At 51.4% G+C, this 14,372-nt stretch overlaps 1 protein-coding gene across 1 annotated transcript in view; it reads left to right on the forward strand.

The window, feature by feature from the left end:
• The window catches only part of PIK3C2B (phosphatidylinositol-4-phosphate 3-kinase catalytic subunit type 2 beta), a 75,191-nt gene that overhangs the window by 31,928 nt on the left and 28,891 nt on the right, over positions 1-14,372 (forward strand). Inside the window, exons 6-14 of the mRNA XM_009238907.4 lie at positions 1,356-1,467; positions 1,614-1,693; positions 2,076-2,139; positions 4,163-4,309; positions 4,967-5,000; positions 5,970-6,165; positions 7,236-7,358; positions 11,991-12,158; positions 12,710-12,821. Coding sequence (XP_009237182.1) covers positions 1,356-1,467; positions 1,614-1,693; positions 2,076-2,139; positions 4,163-4,309; positions 4,967-5,000; positions 5,970-6,165; positions 7,236-7,358; positions 11,991-12,158; positions 12,710-12,821 — 1,036 coding nt within the window. The remainder of the gene's footprint in view (positions 1-1,355; positions 1,468-1,613; positions 1,694-2,075; positions 2,140-4,162; positions 4,310-4,966; positions 5,001-5,969; positions 6,166-7,235; positions 7,359-11,990; positions 12,159-12,709; positions 12,822-14,372) is intronic.

Raw genomic sequence — 14,372 nt, forward strand, 5'->3', positions numbered from 1 at the left:
CTGGCCCAGTCCCCAGACCCCCAACACATGACAACTGCCCGGGGTGGGGGTGGAAAGGACCCTCTGGGGGTTCCAGAAATCTGCTAGTTCCCAAGGAAGCCCTCAGATTTTCTACCCCTGCCTGGCAGGAGGGGCTGATACTGAGGGGGGCGAGTGGGTTCAGGATGCAGGCTGCTCTCAGATAAGAACCTTGAGGCAGTCCCGTGGGAGGGTTGGGTTTCCTGCCACCTCCTCCAGCCCCACCACACTCTTCCTTCCTCCCAGGCTCTCCCACCAGGCCCAGCCCCGCGGCCCAGCCTCACCACCTCCAGGTTTTGGCTGCACTTCAGTCTTAGATCTGAGAGGGCCTAGATCGGAGATTTGGTCCTCTCAGGATGTGGAGAACCCCTCACTCGAGTCCTCGCTGGACCTAGATGACCCTGGGCCCTGCACCTCCGCCAGCTTCTGCACATACTGCCCCGCTTATGCTCTTGTCCTCTCCTCTCCATTTCTGGCCTAGATTCCCAGCTCTGCTGAGGAAGGAAGTCCTTTTCCGGCTTCTGTTACCCAGCTGCTAAGGCCAGGCCCAGGCCTGCAGTGCTGGCCTGGAGGTAGTTCTCCCTCTGCCCCTCCTCTTGGGTTTCCTTGCTGATGAAGGTGTGATTTGGGAGAGAGAAAGAGGTTGGATCGCCGAGGGCTCCTAGGCCTTCTCTCTGAAAGGGGGAGTCTCACACGTGGGTGCTTGAGCAGGTGGGACTGGCATGCATTTGAGACTTTTCAAGAAGTAGAAATTTGTAAGGTTATTCACAAGCAGGCAGGGCCAACAGATGGAAGGTAGAAAAAGAAGTTGGGTGGGGACACTGATCTGGAGGCTTGGTGGGTTTGCCCCAAGTTCTTTTGGCCTCAGCACCCTAGTTGGTAGCATTGGAAGAGGGGTCACTCGCTGAGCTCCCATCCTGGAGCCTGAGCACAGGCAGACTCCAACATGTCTCTTCCTGGTTGTCCCCTATACAGAGGCCCAGAAGATAGGGCTTCAACAACTGCTCCCTGTGATGTGCCTCTGTTTCCCCGCTCTCTCCAACAGTTCCCAGCCCTGGAGTGAACCAGTGATTACCACACGGGTAATAAATACCTAAGAGAGTCAATATTTATACCGACCAAGGATTAAGTATATTAGGTGGCTTTTGTTTAGATAGACCTCTGTTCCTTCTCCTAAGCTCTACCATGACATTTTCTAGGAGCCAAAGTAGGGTACGACACAGGTACTACCCCCTTACTTAAACCTTTCTGTATCTCTCTCCCCAAGGCTAAGGTATGCATCTCCCTTGCCAGTGAATCCCCAGGATGCTAATGGTATTGTCCCTCTACCCTACCAGCAAGCATGCCTTGGGCAGTCATGAGTACATCCAATACTGCCGCAAGTTTGACATTGACATTCGGCTACAGCTGATGGAGCAGAAGGTTGTGCGCAGTGACCTGGCCCGGACGGTACGTGTGAGGGTGGTGGAGGGTTGCCCAGGGCTGGGGAGGTGGAATGGGAATACAATATGGAACACATCAGGTGGGAGGGGGGTAGGAGTGCTGGGCTGAGATAAGGGCACAGCCCCTCTCTGAATAGGTCACTTCTTACACAGGTGAATGATGACCAGAGCCCCTCCACCTTGAACTACCTCGTTCATCTCCAAGAGAGGCCTGTCAAGCAGACTATCAGCAGGTGAGTGTGGGCACCATCTTGGATGTGCTCCAAACAGGAACTGTGCAGGGATCCCATCAGATGTGCCTGCTTGCCTTTCTGCCAGGGCTAAGGGATTCTTGCACGTGTCAGGGGTTGGGGCCCACACATCTTATCAGGGAAGATCCCCACTCCAGGCATGTTTCATCTCTTCCCTCTGGAACCTTGCCATCATTCTCTCCAGGCGAGAAGTGGCAGAATAGAAAGACTCTCCCTCCTTCAGTCTTCACAGGACATATAGAAAGAGTGGGAGCTCCTTTAAATCAGAGTGTGAGCTGAGGAGAGGGAGGGAGAAAATGGATTTCCCGGGGCACTGGGTCTTTCATGACCTCTCCTATGGTTTTTCCCTGCCCCCAACTCCCAGGCAGGCCCTGAGTCTTCTGTTCGACACTTACCACAATGAGGTGGATGCCTTCTTGCTGGCTGATGTGAGTACGAATCCAGGGGCTGGCCCTGCTGCCCGAAAGCTCCTCCTCTCCCCTTCCCCAGTCCTCCTGGGATCACCCAGCACTATGAGGGGTCTGGGTGGAGCCTGAAAATCTGTTGGCAGAGCACTTCTTTTTAACCCCTTGCTCATGGGCAAACTAAGACTACTAGGTATTGGGCAACGGCAAACGCGTAGTCAGGGATTCTGCTCCTCTATAGAAGAAGCAGGTTGGAAACTGCATGCCGGTCCCATTCTCTGGAGTAGGATATCTCCAGAGCTAAGGAACCTAGAGCTGTCACCTCCCAGCTGCTGCACTTGATGTACACTGGAGCATGCATCCTGTGAGCAATGTCAGAAACCTCTGGTTTGAGAGGTTCTGTTTTGCTGTTATCGCAGGTAGGAAACCATCAGGAGGTAGAAGGTTTCACATGTAGGGAGGGCCAGAGCCCTCCCCACTTGGACTCACGCAGAGTCTCAAGCCTCAAAACCATGAGAGTCAACATTTGTCTTAAATGTCACAACGCCAAAGAAAATCTGACAGTGATCTTCAAAAACAATCCGTTGCTGAGTGTGATGGCCCACGCCTGTAATCCTAACCCTTTGGGAAACTGAGGTGGGAGAATTGCTTGAACCCCAAAGTTCAAGGCCAGCCTGGGAAACACAGCAAGACCCCATCTCTACAAAAAATACAAAAGTTAGCCAGGCATGGTGGCACACACCTGTAGCCCCAGCTACTCTGGAGGCTGAGGTGGGAAGATCGCTTGAGCCCAGGAGTTTGGGGCTGTAGTGAGCTATGATCACACCATTGCACTCCAGCCTGCATGTCAGAGTGAGACCCTATCTCAAAAAACAAAACAAAAACCAATCCCTGTCTCATTGATCCAGTTAATAGTAGTCATAAATGCTTCCTTTTTGAGGGGTTCAGCATTATGTCTAGTCACTGCCAGAATCCCTTCTCCAGCAGCCTGTGCTTGAACATTTCCAGTGATGTTGGGGAAGCTCTCTGAACACCTGTGCTGTGCTGGTCTGGCCCTTTGTTAGTAGCTACGATGGGTAGAGAAGTGTAAGAATTGTCATAGCCTTGGCCAGGTGTGGTGGCTCACGCCTGTAATCCCAGCACTTTGGGAGGCTGAGGTGGGCAGATCACCTGAGGTCAGGAGTTCGAGACCAGCCTGGCCAACATGGTGAAGCCCCATCTCTACTAAAAATACAAAAATTAGCTGGGCGTGGTGGCAGGTGCCTGTAATCCCAGCTACTCAGGAGGCTGAAGCGAGAGAATCGCTTGAACCTGGGAGGCAGAGGTTGCAGTGAGCCGAGATCGCACCATTGCACTCTAGCCTGGGTGACAGAGCAAGACTCCGTCTCAAAAAAAAAAAAAAAAAAAAAAAAATGTCATAGCCTTTGGGGAGCTTGTGTTCTTGTTAGAAAAATTGAATAGTAACACAAAGCTATTAGTAGACAGGACAGGATGGTGATAAATTAATTAAGGGCTCCTGGAGGATGCTAGAGGAAGGGGATTGGCCAGGGAGGGCTTTATGCAGGAAGTAGAATTTTAGCTGCTCTGTGATTTAAATGTACATAGGTAATCAGAGCTGGACAGGTGAGGGAATTCCAAATGAGAAAATTCCAGGAGCTAAAGTGCAGAGGGGAGGTTATGGCTGTGGCATGTCTGTAGAAATGAGATGAGATCTGTCTGGAAATTCTACAGGTCTCTGGGAGAGACCCTGTATATATGTGTCTAGTATAAGTAGACTAACTATAGAGAGAGGCTAGAGATAGGAGGAGCTTCAAGGGGAACGGCTGAAAGAATTGGGGCCTGTGGGCATGGCCCATTGAATTCAGTGGGAGAGATTATTTGCTGATGCTGAATATTTGAAAATAAAATGTATTGCACATTTACCCCTGAGGATCATGAATCTCTCTACTCTTCCCAACTCTTTCCTTTAAAGACTGGGGTGGGGAGGGGTTGGAGACCAAGAGCATGAGAGCAGAGTCTGCCAGCCTCACTGTGCCACCTCCCACAGGGAGACTTCCCACTGAAGGCTGACAGGGTGGTCCAGTCCGTCAAGGCCATCTGCAATGCCCTGGCTGCCGTGGAAACCCCTGAGATCACCAATGCTCTCAACCAGCTGCCCCCCTGCCCCTCCCGCATGCAGCCTAAAATTCAGAAGGTAAAGGGGCCCAGGGTGCTAGCAGGGGGAAGGAGGAGGGGGATACTGCCAGGTAACTGAGTTGCCTGTTGCTAGGGTGTGTAGGTGTTCACTCACTAAAAAGGGGCTTCTCTCCACCTCCACCTTTTATGTTTAAGGAATTCAACCACAAGAGCTCTTCAGAAATGGATGCCAAGTGTGTCTCCTCTTCCTGAGGTTGAGGGAGAGCTACCTGGGACTGCTTGTTGAGAGCCCAGGCCAGTAAAGGCTTTATTCACAGTCACCAAGGCATTGCCTGACAGTCTGCATATCCATCAGGGTACAAAAACAAACCAGGAGGAAAATCTCTCTAGAGCCAGGGGCTCCGGGACTCCAGCAGGGGCTGTGTGCTCTGCAGACAGGGCCAGCACCATAGGCAGTGTGATCTGCAGCCGGGTAGCCTGAGGGTTGGGATATCTCAGAAGGGTGGACATGATGATTGCTATCCTCCGTCAGCTCACTCTGTCCATCAAACAGATCTGGTACAAACCATTACTCTATCCTCTCTGGGGATTCTCAGCTCCTCACATTGCAGCCCATTCTGGTCCAGATGAGCGCAGCTGTGAAAAGCCCTTCTTCCAGCTGTGACGAAAAAGGCTATGGCCCTGAAGCTCCCCTCCCTCTTCTTTTTCCCAACAGGATCCCAGCGTCTTGGCTGTGAGGGAAAACCGAGGTAAGGGAACTGCTCTCCATCTTCATCCAGTCGGGCTGCTGAAAACTGCAGTCTCTGCCCAGATTCCTTTTTCTGCCTGTCCCCCTTGATTTATGTGTTGGAGTTCGGCTGGGGTGTGTGTGTGTGTGTGTGTGTGTGTGTGTGTGTTCCTGTATGAGGTGTGGACACAGCTGGAGAGCACATTTCTTTCCACAAAGTGTTTTCTCATTATTTTTCCTACTCATTCCTCCTGGTGTCCCTGGGAGATGATGATGAGGGGGTAGAAGTGTGGGAGTGGGGTGATGGGGCAGCACTAGCCCTGTGATCCAGATGGGAAGCCTCCCACTTGGGTAGATTGTGATTATTCTCCCAACAGCTCACACTTGCTACCTTTCCGATTTAGAGTGCGCCTTGGGAGAGGATGAGAAAGAATTTTCCCTATGATTTTTCTAGGATTCCCCTGTTGTGCCCTTCAAGCTGAACTTTGCCCTAGGACTGACCTGTATCCCTGGGATTCCTTTGTTTTGGTTTTGTTTTTTGTTTTGGCATCCCTGGGATTCTTATGGTGATTCCCAGTCTTTCGGATTTCATAGACCAGTAAAATGTCCCTCAAAGTATTTGGGGGACCAAGAGAGAATTGGCAGCCTTTTACTTGGCCGAACTTTTTTGACCTTTGCTTTTTTGAAGCAATTGACAATAATTATTAACATTGTTTCCTAAAAGAAAGGACATTTTAATGCTAAGTAGCAATACGTAAAAATAAGGATTATGTTTAACATTGTATAACTGTCATTTTATGAAAAGCTCATGACATGCTTCTGCTTTTTTCTCATTTCACCGCAGATGGGTGAACTTTGTCATAGCTATTAGAGACTGACTAGCATTTGGGGACCACTGTCTTAGGCCATCCCATTCTAGCCAGTGCCATGGCAACAAGGTAGGGCTTGTGGAGGCCTCATGACTTTCCCTTCTGACCCCTTCCCTTCCCAGAGAAGGTCGTGGAAGCCCTGACCGCTGCCATCTTGGACCTGGTGGAGCTGTACTGCAACACATTCAATGCAGACTTCCAGACGGCAGTGTCCGGGAGCCGCAAGCATGACCTGGTCCAGGAGGCCTGCCATTTCGCCAGGTCCCTGGCCTTCACTGTCTATGCCACCCACCGCATCCCCATCATCTGGGCTACCAGGTGAGCCCAGGGCTGAGTAGCCGCTAGGGAGCAAGCTGAGTTTGACTTCCACCAGGGCTTTTTCCTATCTGCATGTAATACCACTGTCCTAAGTCTTAGGATGTGTGGCATTGTGTGACATTGTGGTGCAATGGGGCTGTGGGGGTGAGCCAAGTGCCTGAGGAGGACTTGGGCTGGGGACATCCTAGGGGAGAGAGGAGGTCCCTTAGGAGATGAAGAAGATCCTGTTATTCCCTCTTGGTGCTGGCTGCCTCTGCATCCCTGCCCCATCCAGATCCAAGACCAGTGGAAGGAGACGTGGCAACAGATGGCTGATTCCCAGATAGAGTGCATGCTCCCTGGCCAGTGGGAGGGGGTGGGGAGGTGGGATTGACCCTTTGTCTGGGGTTCTCTAGGCCTGCAGGGGTGGGTGGAGGAGGATGTTCTTTTGGTAAAATCCTCAGCGCCTCTGCCTCTGTTGGGTCCCCAGCATCCAAGGCCTGAGGGAATAGGCACTGGGCCCTACCCCGCCCCTGCCGGTCCCGTTTCCCCAACCCCCTTCCCCTTCTCTCTTTGTTCCTCACTTAATGTATTCCTCTGGGCGATTGGCAGAGAACAAAGGAGGCAGCCTGGGAAACCAGGGCCTTCTCTGACCTCTTCTGTCAGGCACCTGTCATGAGCCACAGGGACCCCCGTGTGTTGGCATTCATGTCGGCATATGTCGTCTTCCTCCCCCACCCTTCTCACTTGCGCATGCACGTGCGTGCACACACACGCACACACACACAGACACTCCATGGGCTGGAGCTTTCTATAAAGAGGCTGGGTGGCCGGTTCCCATTAAAGAAAGAAAAACCACAAGGCTCAGCGTGGAGCCTAAAACCGAGCAGAGGAATCTAGATTGAGTTGCTTTGGCCTGAGCACATTTCCTTACATCCAGTTTGGCTGTCCTATCTGGAGATCCTGTGTTACAGCCCTCAGAGACTGAGAGTCTTACCAGGGGAAATGGATTTTGGCCTTAGAGGGACGCATAGGTTTGGGTGATTGGTTTTGGGGGCTGGGTGTCCTGACCTGCTCCCTTTCTTTTGTAGCTATGAAGATTTCTACCTCTCCTGCTCCCTCAGCCACGGCGGCAAGGAGCTGTGCAGCCCCCTGCAGACTCGAAGAGCTCACTTCTCCAAGTACCTCTTCCACCTCATCATCTGGGACCAGCAGTAAGCCCTTCCCCCAGACTTCGATGCCCAGGCCACTGCAGACCTGCTCAGCCTCTGAAATATCCCTGGGGCCAGATAACTAGTCCAGGACTAATGATAAAACCAGGCTTCCTTGTTAACCCTAACTGGACAAGTCATTCAACCTCTTGAGTCTCCACTTCCCTGACTCTTTTTTTTTTTTTTTTTGAGAGGGAGCCTCGCTTTGTTGCCCAAGCTGGAGTGCAGTGGTGCGATCTCGGCTCACTGCAAGCTCTGCCTCCTGGGTTCACGCCATTCTCCTGCCTCAGCCTCCCGAGTAGCTGGGACTACAGGCGCCCACCACCACGCCCAGCTAATTTTTTGTATTTTTAGCAGAGATGGGGTTTCCATGTGTTAGCTAGGATGGTCTCCATCTCTTGACCTTGAGATTCGCCCGCCTCGGCCTCCCAAAGTGCTGAGATTACAGGCGTGAGCCACCGTGCCCGGCCTCCCCTTCCCTGACTCTTAAAGGAGCCAAGTATAATTACCACCTCTCAAGTTGTCATGAGGATCCAATGAGAAGTATCTATAAAGGCTCTTTGTAAACCATAAAAAACATATAAATTTTAGTTATTGACCGGGAGTGGTGGCTCACGCCTGTAATCCCAGCACTTTGGGAGGCTGAGGCGGGCGGATCACCTGAGGTAGGGAGTTCAAGACCAGCCTGACCAACATGGAGAAACCATCTCTACTAAAAAAAATACAAAATAGCCGGGCATGGTGGCGCATGCCTGTAATCCCAGCTACTAGGGAGGCTGAGGCAGGAGAATCGCTTGAACCCAGGAGGTGGAGGTTGTAGTGAGCCGAGATTGTGCCATTGCACTCCAGCCTGGGCAACAAGAGCAAAATTCTGTCTCAAAAAAAAAAAAAAAAAAAAATTAAATGTTAGTTGTTAATTTTAATAATACTTTATTTTTTGATCTTGTCTCCCTTAAAGAGTTTAACTAGTTGGAGGGCTTCTCATCCTCTCCTTTCTTCCCTCAGTTCCTGTAGACTATGGAGAGGAGACTGTGCTTTTCCCTTTATATATAGAGAAGGGAGGGTTGTCTAGAGAAAGAATATTGAGCTTGGATTCCCAGGAGTGAGCCTCTATTTCTAGCTCTGTCTCGAATACTACTTTCTCTCTATTCTTTCTGTGCCTCATTTTCTCAAACTGAGAAATGGGGACATTTGTTTCACTCAGAGGCAGTTATGGCATCGAGATGAGATAGGTGGGTTATAAATATAAATATGAAACCAAAAGCACAAGGTAGTATTAATCACCACATGTAAACAATAATTTGGTGTCGGGAAGGTAGGCGTCAGCCAAGCAAAGCAGGAAGGAAATGGAGGAGAGGGTGCCTTGCTTGAATGGGGGCACCTCAGGGGTTTTCCTGCCCTGTGCCTCGTCTGTGCTATGCTCTACCTTCCTTCCAGTCAGTCAGAAAATCCCCTGTTTGCTGCCCCCCAGCTTTGCTTCCCCACACTGACTATATTAGAGTCCTCATTTGCAGAGCAGCACTGCAAGCTAAGTATTTGGAGCACAGATTAAAGAGACTGAGGAGGGTCCTGGGGAGGCCGAGGATGCAAAATAGATAGATGAAGAATCTGGAGATGCTGGAAGAGGTGGGTCCCTTTACAGATGGACAACTGGGAAAATGGACCCTTTCTCATGCCCTTCACACTTAGGTAATTCTTAGAGCAATAAAGGTGTATATGGCTGGGCACGATGGCTCACACCTGTAGTCACCGCACTTTGGGAGGCCAAGGTGGGATGATCACTTGAGCTCAGGAATTTGAGACCAGCCTGGGCAACACAAAGAGGCCTTATCTCTACTAAAAAATTATTTTAGATGAGCCGAGTGTGGTGGCATGCATCTGTAGTCCTAGCTACTTAAGAGGCTGAGGTGGGAGAGTCACTTGAGCCTGGGAGGTCGAGGCTGCAGTGAGTCATGATCACACCACTGCACTCTAGCCTGGGCAACAGAGTGAGACCCTATCTTAAAAAAAAAAAAATGGCTCACGGGGTGTGCATTAAAGGTCCTTAAGCAAACAACTGCCAGGACAGGAGAAACTCCTTGCAGGCAGAGGATAGCTGCATTAAATGGCCCTTGAGTTCCACCATTCCCTTGGAATTTTTTGGTCACAATTACTGCTGCTGTCAAGAGAAGGGGTGCCAGCCTGGGCAACAAGGGAGACCCAATCTCAACAAAAAATACAAAAAATTAGCCGAGTGTGGTGGCATACACCTGTGATCCCAGCTACTTAGGAGGCTGAGGTGGGAGAATCACTTGAGCCTGGGAGGTCAAGGCTGCAGTGAGCATCCAGCCTTGGCAACAGAACGAGACCCTGTCTCAAAAAAAAAAGGGTGCTGTACAGTGTTCTGGCCCAGGAGGACTTTAAAAAATTGGCCTTAAATCCTTATCTCATACAGTATCAGAGGTAGAGAGGCAGCCCAGCCTGCCCCATGAGTTTGATTTTGTTCCCTGAGATCCCTACCTTGAATTTTAAAGGGCCAGTCCCCTGCCTAGAGCCTTGTGAAGGGCATTATCTTGCACTGCCTATCCAGATACCCCGAATGAGACTTCTTGGCCCTTCATGGTCAAGACCAGGACATTTGGGGGAAGGCGTGCCAGCATTCAGAGGACAGGCTTTGGGCCAGTCATTCTTTCCTTCCTACTGTAGTTGCAGCCTCAGGCAGGTCTTTCAACCTAGAATGGTAGCGATAATAGGGCCTACCCTACAGGATTGTTTGAGGAGCAGTTAGGACCCTGTAAATAAAGTACTTGGCACAGGCTTCTTAGCTGGGGAGCCCTGTTGGTTTTGGTTTCTCTGTTCCAAGTGACTGACAGACTGGCTGATACGTGGGGATACGTGCGCATGAAAATACTATCTGTGTAAGCCAGTACCAGTGCAGTAACCACAGCGTCACATAGCAAAAACTACACAGTGTGCACACAAATCATGCAGGTGAAGCTATGTTCCCCTTTTCCCTGATGAGAAACTGAGGCACAGAGATGGGAATTAAGTTGCCCAGGATTGTGAGTGGTGGAACCAGGACTGGAGCCAACCAGCACATTCCAGGAATCCTTCCTGGAGGAGGCAGCCTGTGTGATATGATGTTGTTGAATGGGCTGCAGGAAGGAGAGGGGTTTCTCAGGGAGGAAGGTAAGGGCCGCAGCCAACATAATGGTTATCCTGACCAGCCCTGGGTGAAGGTCTGTGGGAGAGGTTGTGGAATACCAGATATACCCAAGGACTGAAGAGAAGAGGGCCTTGGCTCACTCTGGTTTCACTCATAAAGTCTTCTCACTCCCCTTTTCCTTAAGACATGAAGCTGGAATCTTCTTCCTTGGGCGAAAAGAAAGGGCTCAGGACCAGCTCCCTCTCCCCTTTGCTATGGGGTCAGCTGATTCTCTGCCCCACTGTAGCGGTCCAGGGATCAGCTAACTCTCAAAATAGGCTAAGCAGCCGTGCTTTGTCACCTCCAGCCAAGCCCTGGCCTGGCATGTCTGCTGGCTGCTGGAGGGGCCCTAATTATAGCTGTGGGCCCCCAGGGTAGAGGCAGCTGGGACAGAGCGGGCTCTGCCAGTCTGTGGTGGGCTGGAGGGAGTGCCTCACTTAGGTGGAGATTCCTCTGGAGGACAGCGGTGGAGGCAGGCTGCTTTATCATGAAACTGCTAACCTTGGGGGTGGCCGCCCTGCCTCTGTGCCCTCTGGCATAGAAGTTGCTGGGCCCTGGGCTGGCCAGGAGGGTGTGACAGTATGGACTTTGGCCCAGGGACAGCTTCCCCGAAAGGTAACGTGGGTCCTCCCTGCCTTTACACAGCTCCCCTCCCCTGTGTACTTCACCCCACCCAGCAGTTCCTTATCTTGAGCTTAGAGGGAGTGGCTAGGTGTGATTCAGACTGAGAGACCTGGAGAGAACTTATGGGCTTGAATAGTGGTGGGGCTTATGTGTCTCAGTTCTCTTGGCCCTTCCATTGGCTTTCTCATCACTGGGGGACTTGGAGAAACCCCTCCTCTTTGTCCCTTTGGCTTTGAATCTGTTTGGGGGTGGGAGTGAGAAAAACCCATTGTGTGTCCCTGGGGCTAGGTGAAGGGGACTCCTATGAGGACAAGTGAGAGGGCTGTGGGGGAGGGTGAACCGAGGGCAGAGAACATGGTGCTTCTTCCTGGTGGCTCTCAGCAGCAAGAAGTGGGGGAGGGATGGGGACTGTCAAATGGAAAAGGAGGACAAAAGGAGTAGCTTTGTGGACCCTCTGCGGAAATTCTAAAACAATGAAAGGAGCAAGGCTGACAACATGGGACGTGTCATCACCTGAACTCTGAGGTGGCTCTGCTAAGCAAGTTCTGTCCAGGCACCATGGGTAGCCTCAAAATCGGGATGTTTGCCTCACTCTACTGCAAAGCTCCAAGGACACCACATTGTGCTTCTGGGAATATCCAGTGGGGATTTCGCCTAGTTTGGGACCTCTCCTGGTTCTGCAGGAGGAGGGCTTCCTCAGGGAGTATGTCTGAACCCTGAGAAGGAGGCTGTATCCTCAGCCTCAGCCTCAGCCTGACTTCCTGGGCCACCTGTTGCTTGAAGCCACAGGAGTGGCCCCTCCTAATTTGACTTCCTGTCCTCCACAGGATCTGCTTCCCAGTGCAGGTGAACCGGCTGCCTCGGGAGACACTGCTGTGTGCCACTCTCTATGCTCTGCCCATCCCCCCACCGGGGAGCTCCTCAGAGGCCAACAAGCAGCGGCGGGTGCCTGAAGCCCTGGGCTGGGTCACCACCCCACTCTTCAACTTCAGGCAGTATGTGAGCCCCAGGGTACAGCTTCTTGGCCTTGGAAGGGGAGGAGGGGGACAGAGAAAGGGGCCTGGCTGCTGCACTGGCCAGTGTGCCTTGGGAAAGTTGGCCATGTGGGGCTCACTGGTGGAGTCCGGGGGATCCCCAAGCACAGAACTGGTGACCAGAACTATTGGTGTAACCAAGAGTCACTGAGCGGTTCTGGTAGCACAGGACCATGTTGAGGATACATGGAAAAGCAATGCTTGGGTAATAGATCATCTGGTCTTGTCATTGGAAGAACCTTAGAGATCATCTAGCCCAGTCTTCCCACCTCATGAAGGCATCCCTGCCACCAAGTCATCCAGACCAGGGTGTGGTTAGCTCACAAGTCCTCTTGGAGGGTGTGAGCTTTTACGGGACTTGGGAGAAGGAAGAGGCTATGGTCTATGGGGAGAATGAGGGGAGTTGGATGGTGGCTTCAAACAGAAAAGGCAGATTTTTGGATTGGGGGAGCAGGAGAAATACTCTCTGCTTAGCCATTTTAGCGGCTCTTCCCACTCTCCCTCCTTCTTAGGGTCCTGACCTCTGGCCGGAAGCTTCTGGGTTTGTGGCCAGCAACACAGGAAAACCCCAGTGCCCGTTGGAGTGCCCCTAATTTCCACCAGCCAGACAGTGTCATCCTGCAGGTGAGGCTTTAGCCCTTCGCTCCCACTCACCAGCAAGACCATTCCAGTCAACTCTACATTTTTCTCCTGGAGATTTGGGCTGGGACAGCAGGAGAGAGTGCTAGAACTTCAAGCATGGGAGGATGATGTGACTGAAGCAACTGAGGGAATATGGTTAGATGTGGATTGTGAGGTGAGCTGTGGGGTATCCATCTCCCATCTCCTGGAGGTTAAATTGATTTTGTGGAGCCTGAAGATGGGGTCTGAGACCCTCTGCATTCAGGGCTCAGCTTCTGAGTCCCTTGTATTGAATCTTCATACTTCTAAGTCTGACCAAACCTGACCTGTGCCCTCTTGGGGCCTGAGGGGACACCTTTCCCCCTGCCAGTGACTCAGTGCTTTGGCAGGATGGACCTATTCTCCAGGGAGAAGAGGAGGAGCTGGTCATGCCCAAGGTGTAGTTCTCAGTTCCCAGCTTCCCTTGTGATTATGAGATACTTTGGTATGGAGTATGAATGTTGACATAGAATGAAAGCTCCCTGAGGCAGGTATTTTTTTTTTTTTTTGAGACAGGATCTCTGTCACCCAGGCTGGAATGCAATGGCACAATCTTGGCTCACTGCAACCTCTGCCTCCCAGGCAAAAATCATCCTCCCACTTCAGCCTCCCAAGTAGATGAGACTACAGGTGCACACCACCACACCCGGCTAATTTTTGTCTGTCTTATTTACTACTTTATGCCCAGACTCTAGAAAATGCCTGGCACATGTTAGGATTCGATAGATATTTGTTGAACGAGGCCGGGTGTGGTGGCTCACGCCTATAATCCCAGCACTTTGGGAGGCCGAGGCAGGGGGGGATCACTTGAGGTCAGGAGTTCGAGACCAACCTGGCCAACATGGTGATACCCTGTCTCTACTAGAAATACAAAAATTAGCTGGTTGTGGTGGTGTCTGCCTGTAATCCAAGGTACTCAGGAAGCTGAGGCATGAGAACCACTTGAACCCGGGAGGCAGAGGTTGCAGTGAGCTGAGATCACACCCTTGCACTCCAGCCTGGGTGACAGAGCAAGACTTTGTCTCAAAATAAATAAATAAATGAATAAATAAATAAGTTTGTTGAATGAAAGAAAGTAGACCTCCTTTGGAGACTTGGCTCACTCAGCTCTGATACTTTAGTAGGATGAACATCTGGTGGCATAGAGTAGGGACCGAGTGTCCCAGGGCCTTCTCCCAGTGTGTGGTCTTGCCTCCCCTCTGGCAGCAGTGTCCTCTGGCACCCCATGGAAGGCTCCCTGGACTCAGCCTGGATGCACCCCGTGTTTCAGCTGGGTGACACCTCTGTTCAGAGTTCTGGCTGGGGCTTGTCCCCTCACCCCTCACCAAGGTGCATCTCCACCGAACCTCTTCCTCAGATGTCCATTCTTTTTCTCTTTTTGTTTCCCTCTCATTTTTTGCTGAGAGTTATAGCTGGAAAGGACTTTAGAGATCACCAAGTCTAACTGGGCTATTTTACAAAGAACCTGAGGGAAAGTGAGGGAGGGACAAGGCTGGAATGCTGGGGTGAGAGAGA

The sequence above is a fragment of the Pongo abelii genome, chromosome 1, assembly GCF_028885655.2.
Source record: "Pongo abelii isolate AG06213 chromosome 1, NHGRI_mPonAbe1-v2.0_pri, whole genome shotgun sequence".
Classification (NCBI taxonomy): domain Eukaryota; kingdom Metazoa; phylum Chordata; class Mammalia; order Primates; family Hominidae; genus Pongo; species Pongo abelii.